We start from the raw sequence: 14,371 nt of genomic DNA, 5'->3' as shown, positions 1-14,371 counted from the left end.
GAGAGAACCCACGCTGCACGGGGAGAACATGCTCAGGTGGTAGAGCGGGTTGTCCACTGATGGCAAGGTTGGCGGTTCGATCCCCGGTTCCCCCCCACATGCCGAAGTGTCCTTGGGCAAGACATTGAACCCCAAATGGCTCCCAATGGCAGATTAGCGCCTTGCATGGCAGCTCTGTCGCCATTGGTGTATGAATGTGTGTGTGAATGGGTGAATGAGAAACACATTGTAAAGCGCTTTGAGTGCCGCAAAGGTAGAAAAGCGCTATATAAGTTCAGACCATTTACCATTTACATGCAAACTCCACGCAGAAAGATCCCGTGTGTCCTCACCAGGACATGAACCAGCGACCTTCTTGCTGCAAGGCAATAGTGCTACTAACTGCGCCACCTTGCAGCCCTAAATATATACACATACATCTAAATATTTTGGGGGGATCTCTACAACCTCCCAGGGTGTCCCGACCCAAACTTTGGAGACCACTGTTCTAGTTTAACTTCACATTTTATCTTGGCATTTGTTCCTCCTGATGTATGTTAACAACAACGTAGGCGGTTCATTAAGTTCATTGCTGAAATGACCTCTTCCCTCTTCCAGTTCTGGCTTTTGCGGAGTTTGAACCTTGAACCGATGCAAGATAAAACCTGTTCTCGGCAAAGAGAAGCTTGAATCTGAAAAACCGAGTGCATCTAATTCGTTGCTCTCCAACAAACACAGACAAGTTATGTATAAACTTGACACCCTTTATCACGCCCTATTGCGTGGGATAATGATTAATTTTTGTTCTAGTGCCAGGGTGTAATCAGTGTCACAAGGGTTATCCTACTTTGTCCTGAAGTCTTACCTTCACCTCAAACAGTTTGCTCCAGACTGGGGTCACAAAGTAGAGGATACCATTCTTGGCTCCAGGAAGCTGCACATTATTGACGAGCAGGGCGACTAGGATGAAGTATGGAAATATAGCCGTGAAATACACAACCTGTAAGACAGGAACAGTGGAAAGCAGAAACTGATGAGTTGCAAATGGTAAAACTTTCTCTCTCCAGTTGTTGATTAAACACATACAATCTCCTCCCTGTTCATCAAAGTTACATATTTAGACATTTTTACTCAATGAAAGTAATCCAATTATGCCTCATAATGGGTTATATTTTACTCTACACTGTTTGGCTTCTTTAAAATATGTGGATCTACGAGGTTCTCACCGAACTCTTCCACCACTAGCAGCAGCTCAAGCACACCAGCTCACCTACAACTCTGCTCAAACACTCAAACACACTGGCAAGATGTAATGTTGGAGTATGTGTTCAAACTGGAAAGGATTGGAGAGGACTGGTCCCTTAGACTTCTTACGTATTAAACCTCTTAGGTTTGAACCCTTGTTTTCTAGACTCTCATTGGTACACTGCAGTTTTAAAGTGGAATTGCTCGGCCATGTGGTTGGCTGCTTAATTCGATCATGACATGATCAAGCATCTTAAAAAACGCATACAGTCATGCTGACAAGTTTTTAAAAACACGTATTTTACTGTGACACCACTGAGAATGATTTGTGTCGAGTAAATACCTCTCTGTAGATAATTCAGGAGTGAAAACTTATTCTTTTACCCGCACATTCAGGAAAAAAAAACAACTAAGCTGCCAGACTACAGACTCTGAACTGAACTCTTGTAAGCGCACTAAAATGAAAGTCCTTGCCTATAAACCTTGTCTTTATCTGATATTGCCAAATTATGAACTTTAACTGGACAGCAAGATGCAATTAGAGAATGACACAAGCACAACACATGATAATGTTCTGACCTTGCCCGTGGATTTGACTCCTTTAAATATGCATAAATAAACGATGACCCAGGCCAACAACAGATAGCCAAAGAGCTCCCAGCGAATGCCACCAGCATCTTCAATGCCACTGGTCTTCTCCAGAAGTCTGTGACTGGATACATGGAAAAGGAAGAGGCAATTATTGTATTCTTAATGAAAACTTGGTGTTGCTCTACATTACCAGTGATTAAATGAACAACAATCAAAGTTTACGCTAAGTTTTGATTTTGATTCACATGTTGCTAAACTCTCATTGGCCCCACACACTTAAAGAGAGAAAGAATACAGAAATCACTCAAGTGAAAGAATAAATTAACCCTATTCAGGACTTTCATGTATGTAGAAGGTCTATGTGCAAAATATTTGTTGGTATTCATTATAGACTTTTATACTCTGTTAAATACATTTTCTGATAAGTTGAAGTGTTTTTGATTCCAAATGCTTGTCCCCCCAAAAAATCTTCAAAAATAAAAAAAAACAATACCTGTCACCTAAACCAAATGGCCTGAGGTCCAAAAGACCCCAAAAGTCCTGAATAGGGTTAAGCTTTTTGATTAAGAAAAGTTTTCCGGACTTTTAACCCTTTGAACTCCAAAACTTGTCAGTGGGTTTGAAAGACATGTTTTCTTTTTTTTTTTTAAAGATGCCAAGATTGCCACAGTTATGAGAACAAATGAATAATTTTATTTTATTTTTTTAAAGGAAGAGTAGTGACATTTTTAGGTTCCAAATGGTCCTTGAAGAGTTTATCTGTGATGCATCAGCATGTCTTGTTTAAAAAGTCACCATATCCACCAATCATTAGCTTTGGCCAGATTCTGTAAAAACTGAAACAAATTCTGAACTCCTCAACAAACTGTAAAGTCATTATTGACTCAGCTGCAATCAGCAGACAAGTGACCAATATTCTGAACCTTTGAGAGATAAACTGCAGACTGAAGTGTAGATGGCAAGTATAGAAACAAATTACAATGTAAGCAGTAAAACATCAGTCTTTTCCCCCATTACTGGAAACACCTATGGGCACTTTTGGTTTTTTTATCTTTATAAACTATGTCATCTTTTTGTGATCTTACGTTGTATGGCATTATTACTGAGCCATATTACACAAAAGACATTTTTAGAGATGGTTGTGTGTTTCCATAGATGTGCAGGACTTTTTATTGCAGTGAATAATGAGGCTACAGTCAGTTCAAATACGACAGGAGCAAAGGACACCCAGAAACTGCTTGGGGTTCAGAGGGATAAGAAACTCACGGAATGATTTGAGTGACGACTGCTTGTGCAGTCATTGAAACAGCTAGAGCAGCATCGTACACAATGTAAACATCTAGATTTCTGCTACTGAAAATGCGAGAAAGTCTTCTCACTCGAAGAACTGCTGGCTGGCTGACTGCAGGTGGGTGGCGTTGCCGGGGAAACCACTGGAACAGTTTCCGACGTCATTCCAAGTGTTGTTGCAAGACGTCCAGGGGAGGGTCGCTTGGAACGAGTTGAATAAATAATAAAGTGCCCAGCTCATGAGCACATTGTGGTACGTGCAGAACATGAAGGAGATAACAACTGTGGCCAGACCGACACCTGCGGAGTGACACGTAGGGGTGGGGAGGGCAAAGTGAGAGGCGGCTCGGCAGAAGTCATGCCATCTGTGGGAAAGAAGGTGTGCACTATACTTCTTAAAAGTGTTCTAAAATATTTCTCATTGCATTACAGAGTGTCAATTATTTGGGCCCAGGATTACAATTACAGGTGCAGCCCATATCTCGGGGTAAAGGTAGACAGAGAAGAAGCAGTGTTGTGCGGTAATCTCTGCTCTGTGGAGGCCAAACTAGGCCATAGATAAGAGGAATTCCTGGGGCCAAGGATTAGAAATTCCACTGTCCTGTCTGGCTGATGAATATAACAGGCTCTTGGTCAGTAAGTAAAGGTGAGATCAAAGTCCTCCAACACATGTAAATTATTCAGTCTAGTAACACCTGCAGATCTTAGCTGCGTGTCGGCTTTCAGGTTGGGGTGTGTTTGTCTGTGAGTACCATGTGTTTCTATTTTTCCACCTGTCTCCTCCGAGGGGAACGCTGAGCAACGACTGGGCTAAGACGCCTGGTATCTACAACAGGTTGAGGTTCATTATGTGGCTCAGGGACACACGAGTAGGCAAGAAGAACTAAACCTGAAACCTTGCAAATGCATGGAGGTGACTAATGAAGTCTCCCAGGGAAGCCTTTTCACACCTTTTATTTTTTATTATATAACCTGTAAGTTGTGGAAAAACAGCACTGGTGCTTGTATTATCTAACAAAACAAAAGGTCTGCAGTTCTTTTTTCTTTGAGTCCAATAGTTTTACATGTTGAGATCAGTTGTTTGAACCAATAGCATCTAGGTAAACACACTTACTTGCGTTCTTGTAGGGAGTAATTTAAATAATATCTATTGTTGGTTTTACTTCAAGTTTTCTATCTTACAGCTGTTTCCCCCTGTTCCTAGCTAATTAGCTGCAGGCTCCAACTACCACTTAAGGGGCCAAGACATTCCACCCAAACTGGTGTGACCAGATAACTTTGGAAACTCGTCTCCATACCCTTTGTCCAATGTTAGAGGGGTCTGTTTCTCACTTTCTCACTCGTTCTGTAAATTTCCAAAACTGGCCCCGATTGGCCAGTGGTGTAGACATAAAGAAGTACGTTGGGGTTCATTTTCTTTCTCTGGCTCCCTCTCCATAGACTCATGTTAAAAAGTCCAACTTTAGAGCAAAAATAAACATGGTACAAAAAAAACTGTTCTGGTCTTTATAGCTATCTTCCAATTCATGACAACTGATGGAGGGTGAATTTTGTCTTCTGACTAACTCATTTAAATTGTATTAAGGCTTTAAGTTATGTTTTGTTCATCTTTATAGATTATTAAACAATTTGTTTCTCTTTTCTTGTGAACAACTGAGTGCATTGTCTCCATTTTTATCCCCATATTACGTCTCTCTTCTCTCTATACAACTGGCTTTTCGCTCTGCTTTTGATTGTGGCTACTGAGATGAGCCGTTAACTCTGCTGGTAGGACAGCAAACTATACAAACCCCTTCTTTTCAAGTATTGTTGTAAACTTCTCAACTATCTATGTCAAGAGTAGACGTATTACAAATAAAACGTTGGGCTATTACTTTTCCTGATGTCTCGCACCGTGCTATCTTTGCCATCGCTGTTATCTTTGATGCTCGAGAACGATAACCGCTGATGGAAACAATAGGAAACGGCTCTCTGCTGTTTTTCGGCAGTATATAAAAACATTTCTGCGGCTCATTGTGGAAAGGCTGGAATGCCATGCTCCACTGCATCCATGTCACTATCTGGTAAAATGGAAGGAGAGGCAGCTGAAAAACGGCTTTGTGTCACCATAATGACAAACCCAAAGGAAAGACTCCTCTGAGCTCCAGGATCAGCTAGAACCACTGTCCATGATCCACGGTAAGCGCTGCTTCCTTTGTTATTGCCTGTTTGCCACTTTCAATCTACACATCTGGCTTACATGGATGAGCGCTCCGCCGGTACACCAGGCACACACCAATTGGCGTCGCGATGCGTCATTTCAAACTAAATCGGTCTGCTGGACTCAACAAGGCAGACAAAGAAGTCGGCGCTTTCATCTTCTGTCAATTCTTTAGCATGTTTTTTTTCAGCCTGTCATGCCTCACCTGTCCTGTGGGTGTCCTCACTGGGTTTAATGAGACCATGGTGAAGGATTTAGTGAAGTAAAGTTCTATATTTACCTTCCGAGATTAAGTGTCACAGCAGGTTACTATGTAGAGATGCAAAACAAATTAGGCATGAGCTTATTTGTTGATTTGCTGTATTTGTGGGCAACTGAATCACAGGTACATCACAGTAAACCGCACTTGAGTCACACAGGGAAATCATTCAGAAGAACATACAGAAAAAAACTACCTTGTTTTGGCCCTTGTTTATCACAGATCATTAACCAGGAAGAAATGAGCGATAAATCAAGTGAAGGACCCAAACGTTTTGACCGGGTAGATAATCTCTGTCATTAAGGAGATAAGAAAACTATGGAGAAAAATCTTCAGTTAGAACAAGACAGAAAGCATTTTTCATTTCATACCCACAAGTGGTTGATCGTTGATGGCTGGGCTCTTGTTTGATTTGGACAGTGAGCTGCCAAGTGACCGTCAGTGCTCTCAGAGTCTGCACATTTCAGTTGGTTTTGGTTTACAGCTTATGTGTGTTAGTTTTTAGAAGCACTGTATAATTTAGAAACAATCCATTATACTGATGCATGATCTGCCTGAATTCGATTAATGAACCAATGCAGACTGTCAGAGCACATCTTCAGTCACTCATATTTGGCTTGATTATCATTCAGATATGCAAAATTTAGGAATATTAAGTTCTTGAAGTGTTCTAAAAGATTTGAGAATTTCATCCTTACAAATTTAAATGCATTCGGTACCAGACAGTAAATTAAAATCACATGCCACGGTCCAAAAAGACGCTGATTGTCGCAGTGATAGTAAATTTTGTAACTGAACAAGTTCTCATCCATCAACTTGTGAAAACAATTCATTTATCAAAGAAAAAGAAAAAATACATTTTAATATTCATTTGGCTGCGTAGCATTAAACACACAAGACTTAGAGGATGCTGGGATGCGTGTGCAGCATGTCAGCTGGTGCTGCTCAAGAGGAAATTGTTGGTTTTATTTCAATAATGCTCTAAGTTCCTGACTTTACTATGTAAATGGAATGGGCACTATTTGAATAAAACTGAATTAAACTTTAGCTTTTATCATTTAATTAGATTTGATGCATTTAGCTGGGAAAAAACATTTACATATTTTGTCATTCAGCCAAAATGAAATAGAAAATATCAGCATATCGCACAAAATCATGCATCCTTAATTTAATAAATTCACCCACGCCTGGGGAAATAATGAAAAATATTCAAAACGCCCCATCTCACAATGTAACCAAAAATCTTTAAAAGGTTTTCAAAAACAAACAAAATAAACCTAAAAGCCTCCAAATTGAGCTGAAAGCAGCATTTTGTAGATCTTAACCAACAGTTAAATAAGTAGCAGAGCATTTTTCTAACAGTGTTTGTGCAAGTTTGCTACAACCTTTATTAAAAATTGATCCTTACAAGCTGTTTTATTTGGATGATGCATGCAAACTGTGCCAAGTGGGTAAGATAACAGAGCAGAAGTAACGTTAATTAATATATAGACTCTGGTTAAATACAGAAGCAGGTGTAATCAATGCTTTGCAGGACACAGCTTTAAAGGATAGGTGACTACACTGAATGTCCCCTCAAGAGGACAGTTATGTCAGGTATGCCAGTCGTTATTCCAGTATGAATGTCACGAGTTGTTTGTTCCTTGTTCTGACTGCTGATTCATAGGAACAAAAACTGTTTTTCTTATGCTTTGTTTGCAATTCTGTCTGCCTACATGTTGGTTCCAAAGTTATTTTGAATTATAAACCACACTAAATAAACTTATTTCAAATCATGCATTTTCATTTTGTTTCAAATGTTAAATACATTAAAAACATATATCTCTGGGGAAATTATTCCAATTAGTTGATAGGACCACCCTGCGACACTGCAAATGTCCTGGTCAGATAAAGTCTACTCTGGGGCTCATCTTTTGCGTACTGTATTGATCAACTGGGGTCCCAAGGACTGATGGTAATAAGAAAATATTTATGATGGTAATTTTTTTTAACAATGGATTGTTGTTGCATCGTTTAGGTTGAAAAATACTAAAATAAATGACTAATTGCAGTTACCAATCTCAAAAATGCTCAGTTCCACACATATTCAGTTGCAGGAACCCTGTGATCTGAGTACACAAGAGTTTTATAAAAGGTAACACAGGATGCACCAGTTTAAATAACTGTATTCAAATGCATATTTTTGTAGGTCTAATACTGGCTAAGGATTAATTAATTGACCAATTAGTTCATGGATTCAGAAAGGATTACAACACTAATGCATATAATATACACATGAACTTTGTATGCATGCACAGTCACATGTTGTATGCAGACTTTATGTACATGCACCACTAGCAAATATATAGAAAACATGCTGTGAAAATGAAGGAAACTCCATTAGACAGTTATCTCGGTCACATTAGAGGAGAATCACTCACCTTTTAACAAGGGACAGATTTTGGCGAAAGCATGCACTGGCCCTAAACGAGTGTATTGGCCAATAGCAAACTCCATGAAGAGCAGAGGAATGCCGCACAGCAGCACCATTGTGAGATACGGGACCATGAAGGCACCTGAATGGACAGAAGATTGTTAAAGTGGGCAGCTTTAGGGATCACCTAGTTGATACTGATGACTTTATAACGGTGAATGGTATATTTCCTGTATAATGAGCTTGCCGTCTCCTCAGACGTCCTTTAATCAAACACAAACAAACCTTTACTCTCTAATAAAACACTCATATTTCAACCACTGTAAATATGTTGTTCATGAATGACTTGTATTTATAACTGCATGCTTGATGGCTTATCAGAGTACTTCACGTAAACTATGAAACCTATGTCTATTCAGTGAAAATGAAGACAAATAAGAGCCTGTTGAACAAAAACTACATGTGAAATTTTGCTGAGTCATTCTTACAACACTGTTAAATGGTGACTTTGAGGCAGAAGTTGTTACAAAAAGAGTCTGGATAACGATTGCTAGTCAGGATAAGCTGGTTCTTTTCAGTTTCTGAACTGCATTCTGAAGTATTTGTACTTTTTCACAGCAGGCATACAACTGGAACCAAGTCAGCCACAGACTCATATCTTAGTGTGTTTGTCAGATTTCATATCCAGCCTCAAGACAGACGAGTGCTGGATTCATCCTGTTCCATTTCATTATATGCTGTGAAAGTGTGAAACTTTGGATAATGTGCACTGTGGAAAAACGGGCTTTTTAACAGTTTTTGATCAATTTTTTTTAAAGAATTATTTACCATAGTTTTGCAGATTGTACCCATTTTGTTAAAATACAGATTAAAACTACTAAAAAAAACACAGAAATAACACTTACATCTAAAAGTTAACTGTAAATTTTTTTTTTAAGTATGCCAAAACTATCAAAAACATCCACATCACTTATCTGTTTTTACAGTTTTCTATGATATATTTTTTTTTTACTATATTCAAACAGCAGATTGGTCATTTCTAAAAAGCCCTAAAAATGGTTTTGATTTGTTATTTTACAGAATGATAGAGAAAGGTATTTATTTACATACTGACTGTCAAAAAAAACTTTTAAAAAAACACCCAAACTGACAGAAAAGAATTAGTTTTATTACAATATGTATTTAAATCCATGAAAAATATTACTATTGTGCAGATATTTAACATTATATTCAGCACTTTTTAAGGTTTATTTCAGTGTTCCATTGTAAACACATTTTCTCTGGCTCCCTTACTACAGGATCTATTCTTATTTTTTACAATGTGGATGACTTACAGAACTGATAGATGAATGTGGACAGCTTTGAGATCCTAAAATCTGGATCTCATTATTTGCATCCATTAACCTTTTAGTTCTAATTTTTAAATACGTGTTTTAGAGTTGTTACCCAACTCCACTGAAGAACTTTTCTTTACAGCCTCTGCAGCAGCTGCAGTAATGTTATCTTTAGTTGTGACTGTTGTTCTGGGAAAAGACATTTTTGTAGTTCATGTAGGTTCTCACTTTAAGGGTTGTGGATCACCTTTCACATAGCCACAAATAGAAGTCAGTGGTTTTTCATGAGCTTAAGACATCTTGGACTAGAGTTTTCTTTATGTTAGATATTTTTATTAGCTAGAAGAACAATGACAATACATCAGTCTTACCTGATGCTTTAAATGTCTGTTACATGATTTCTCCTGTCCCGCCCTCCAGTAGCCACACACACAGCTACAGCATTGATATTATCTGGTATAATCGTGCTGCAGGTTTTATTTCCAGGTGAGATTTTTACACAACCGTACCTCCACCGCTGCGGTAGCACAAGTAGGGGAACCTCCACACGTTGCCCAGTCCCACGGCGTAGCCCACGGACGCCAGGATGAACTCGAGCCGCCCACTCCATGTGGGTCTCTGCGCCTCTGCATCCGCAGCCCCCTCGGCGATGCCACTGAGGTCTGAAGGCTTCAGGTCTCCGTCTCTCTCATCACAGAGCGCCTTGGAGTTTTCGGCCCCGACCTCCATTACAGCTGAGCAGGGATGAGAGTGAACTGGTGGGTTTTGTTATCACACAGTCCACCGCAGCCAGTCATACATCCACAAATCACCAATCCGGTTCAATTCGACTAAACCAGTTGTATCAGCACAGCTGAATGAAAGCGATCCTTTATGATGATCCAGACAGAAGCACAGTGAACTTCTTGAACGTCCAGGTGCTAAATAATGAACAGTTGAAGTGAGGAGGCTAATAAGCGCCAGTAGAGGATCCAGGAGCGCCTCACACAGTCACCGGCTCACACATGCACAGCTCCATTCACAGACTCACGCCTGTGTAATATGACACGCTGTGAACCTCCTCTTCCATCCTCGCTGCTCCGAGCACGACTCGGCAAACACCGTTACTTTCCGCCATTGGCTGTGCGCGCTCCCGACAGGCAGACAGACTTGATCACAACACCGGCGGTCACTGCTGTGGGGGTGCGCGGCCCCGCGACGGGCACCAACTTCTCAGCAGGCAGAACTCAACAGAACACCAGCTGCTGCCAAGAGAGCAGGAGTGTTGTAGTGTTCCTCCTCCATCACAGCACCCTGCTGTCAGTGGGTGAAACTTTATCTTTGAAGTTGTACCATAGAAGTATCAAATTATGCCCGTGTTTAAAAAATACAATTATTATAATTATTACTTTATTTATATAGCACTTTTTAAAAACATATGGCTTTACAAAAGATTAAGAACAGACTGTATAAAATAAAAATATTTTTATGGCTTGGACAGAAATCGTCAAGGGTACCAAGAAGGCAACATAACAGCATAAAAACAAGATTAAATTAAATAAAAGGACTGATGCAAAAACGCAAAAACCCTGTCAATAACACTAAATATAAGTAAAATGGATAAAGCACTAAAACCTAAATAATCAAGTCATCATAATTCATATGGCACATTTAACACAATAGCAGTTGAACCAAAATGCTTTCCAGCAGAGAAATAAGATTGAAGTTCTGAAGTTACGTAATGTGTTTAAACATTCAGACCATTAAGTGTTGTTAATAATGCATATTTCCCTAAGTAACGTTTAAAAAAATAAGATAAAGACCCTTCAGCGTTATATAAATAACAGATATACCAGACTACCAAAGTGATTCAAAGTTGAAAAATAAGACTGACATTCTGAATTCAAAAAAAAAAAAACTAAAACATTTTAGGACCCTACAATATTGCTAATTATGCTACATTATCTGACTAATATTAATGTTAAGCCTTTACTATATTATAATGAGACTTTACCTGATTTATTTAAATATTCAACATAGAAACCTACAATTCTATGTAAATGTATCTTTCCAAGTTAAATATTAAGCCTAGGACCCTACAGTATTATTAGCAAATGTACTTGACTGAATTTCTACTATTTTAAACAGGAATGACCGAACAAGACCACTGGCTTATTATCAACAATGTTTGTCTGATCTGCATTCTGTCTGAGACGCTTGCTAGACAACACAAAGTGTGTTCTTGAAATACATTTCATTGGTAATGAGATCAAAAGGCAATTCAACCAAAGCTGTGGTGTGTTGAAAGACTAGCGACAGTGTGAACGCACTAAAAACATCCATCCATCATCTATACACCGCTTAATCCTCACTAGGGTCACAGGGGGCTGGAGCCTATCCCAGCTGACTCAGGGTGAAGGCAGGGGACACCCTGGACAGGTCACCAGTCTATCACAGGGCTACACTTAGAGACAGACAACCAAGCACACTCACATTCACACCTACAGACAATTTAGAATCACCAATTAACCTCAACATGTTTTTGGACTGTGTGGGAGGAAGCCGGAGAACCCGGAGAGAACCCACGCTGCACGCCGAGAACATGCAAACTCCACACAGCAAGATCCTGGGTGTCCTCACCGAGACGCGAACCAGTGACCTTCTAGCTGCAAGGCAACCACCGAGCCACCTTGCAGCCCTCTCACTAAAAACAAGAACCAGCAAAAACATTGAGGCAAGTTGGGTTGAAAGCAAAGCTGAGGTAACTCTTGAAAAAAGGAAACTGCGTGTTACTGAGAAGAAGTGGCTTAACACTGGTATTGTGTCAGACATATGCAGGGTCATGAGTCATGCAGGCCGTATTTTTAAATGAATACACTATAATAACAAATGCTTTTCAGTATTATATGTGTCATCGTTTGTCCGAAAAAGAGACCACCTGCGCTTGATGAAAAGGCTTTCTCACAGACTCCTTGCAAAGACAAAAGGAACAAAGCAAAAACAATTATTCGTGAGCTTAATGGGTCACAGTAAACAGACTAATCGCTTTATTTTTTTCTTATCTCAGTTCGCCTTCATTATTCTTCTATGCCTGTAGAATAGGGCAGTTGGTAGCACTGTTGCCTCGCAGCAAGAAGGTCGCTGGTTCATGTCCCGGTGAGGACACCCGGGATCTTTCTGAGTGGAGTTTGTATGTTCTCCCTGTGCAGCGTGGGTTCTCACTGGGTTCTCCTGCTTCCTCCCACACAGTCCAAAAACATGTTGAGGTCAGTTGGTGATTCTAAATTGTACGTAGGTGTGAATGTGAGTGTGCTTGGTTGTGTGTCTCTAAGTGTAGCCCTGTGATAGACTGGTGACCTGTCCAGGGTGTCCCCTGCTTTCGTCCTAAGTCAGCTGGGATAGACTCCAGCCCCCCGTGACCCCAGTGAGGATTAAGCTTTTCACTAAAATACAACTTCAAGAAGTATTCATAACCCTTCAGATTATTGGCAGTTTAGGGGAAACTGCAAACTTCCATACCATTCTGAATGGCCCTACAATTTAAACCATGTTCTGGAGCATTAAAATACAGTACACATTTAGAACAACAGAGGATGTAGCTCTGTAGTCAGTTACAAGTCATTTGCAAGTCATGGCTGAAAGCAAAGAGCTCTGTTTGTTTCACTGACACTGAGATTCACATTGTAGCTGCTCATGTGACGGAGAAAGGCTGTAAAGCCATGTCTAAGTGTTTTCAAGTGTCAGTGGCCACAGAGCAAAGCATCATCAAAAAGTATAAGGAGTTCCTCGCTGTGAAAGCCAAAGGTCATGGTGGAGAGTCGAAAGTGAGCCCTGTACTGGCCAGAGTGATAGTGCCAGAGGCCAAAAAGAATACAAGGATCAACACAGAGTTCATCTCAAATTTCGTTGTGCTTCTCGTACAATGACAATAAAAAGATTCTGATTCTGATTAATCTGAACAGTTCTGTTCTCAATCAGACACTGAACAAAGCTGGTCTGCATGGATGCCAACCAACAAGGACCACACTTTCCAAGGCACGTGAGCTAGCTAGTATTTGCAAAAGCTCACCTGGACAAAGAAGAAAGCTTTTAGTCATCAGTTCTGTGGTCATATGAGGTCGAAATGAATTTGTTAGAAGAAAAAGAAAGGAAACGCATTCAACCCCTGGAACACTGCCCCAACAGTCAAGCACGGTGGTGGGACTGCAATGCTGTGGGGGTGTTTTTCAGGCAGCAGAAGGAAATTTTGATCAAAGTGAACATTGATTCTGGAGAAAAATGTCAGCTGTCTGCAGAGAAACTTGGCTTTGGCTGCATTGAACCTTCCAACAAGACAATGATCCAAAACATACAGCCAAAGTGGCCAAGAAAGGGTAAACAGAAAACAATATCAGTATTCTGGAGCAGCTCAGCCAGAATCCAGACCTGAATCCCATCGAAAATATAGGGAGTTAACAGTAGACCAGAACAATGGCAAGGGAGGCTTCCAACCTCAAAGACCTGGAGATTGTCACAAATGAGGCCTTAAATCTCAGTGGAGAATTNATAAATATAGGGAGTTAACAGTAGACCAGAACAATGGCAAGGGAGGCTTCCAACCTCAGCGACCTGGAGATTGTCACAAATGAGGCCTTAAATCTCAGTGGAGAATTGCAGAAAATATTTTAGCTGTTATAAGAACTGTTTGATTGATTTCTGATTTCTGAGAAAGAGCAGGAATTATTTTGTACATGGCATTTTTAGTTTAAAAAAGAAGAAGAAAAAAAAAGAAATCCTCCATCCATCCATTTTCTGTTGCGTATCCAGGGCCAGGTTGTCACAGCAGCAGGTTAAGCAGGTCATTCCAGGCAGCCATCTACCCAAGACGCAAGAGTTTGTCTAATCTTGGAAAGCCAAACAGGGTCAGGCCTGATTAGTACTTTGATGGAAGACCACCCAGGAGTATCCAAAGAATTGCCATCTTATTGTGATGAGGGGTTTGTGTTTCTTCTTTGATCCTAGAAGCCATGTTGAAATATCATCAAAATGATCAAAATGCAAGATGATTAACTGAGGAGGATGCAGCAGATGCTTCAGAAGAT

At 40.1% G+C, this 14,371-nt stretch overlaps 1 protein-coding gene across 1 annotated transcript in view; it reads right to left on the bottom strand.

The window, feature by feature from the left end:
• Positions 1-9,920, bottom strand: part of LOC103353539 (sodium- and chloride-dependent GABA transporter ine) — a 22,536-nt gene extending 12,616 nt beyond the window's left edge. The window contains exons 1-5 of the mRNA XM_008276567.1: positions 9,821-9,920; positions 7,985-8,119; positions 3,195-3,405; positions 1,804-1,936; positions 845-979 (exon numbers count right to left, since the gene is read on the bottom strand). Of these exons, the coding sequence (XP_008274789.1) occupies positions 845-979; positions 1,804-1,936; positions 3,195-3,405; positions 7,985-8,111 (606 nt within the window). The 5' untranslated portion in view covers positions 8,112-8,119; positions 9,821-9,920. The remainder of the gene's footprint in view (positions 1-844; positions 980-1,803; positions 1,937-3,194; positions 3,406-7,984; positions 8,120-9,820) is intronic.
• Between the last annotated feature and the right edge of the window lie 4,451 nt (positions 9,921-14,371).

The sequence above is a fragment of the Stegastes partitus genome, unplaced genomic scaffold (assembly GCF_000690725.1).
Source record: "Stegastes partitus isolate 25-593 unplaced genomic scaffold, Stegastes_partitus-1.0.2 Scaffold77, whole genome shotgun sequence".
Lineage (NCBI taxonomy): Eukaryota > Metazoa > Chordata > Actinopteri > Pomacentridae > Stegastes > Stegastes partitus.
The sequence above is the reverse complement of the archived record's forward strand: the minus strand, read 5'-3'. Positions and strand labels throughout refer to the sequence as shown.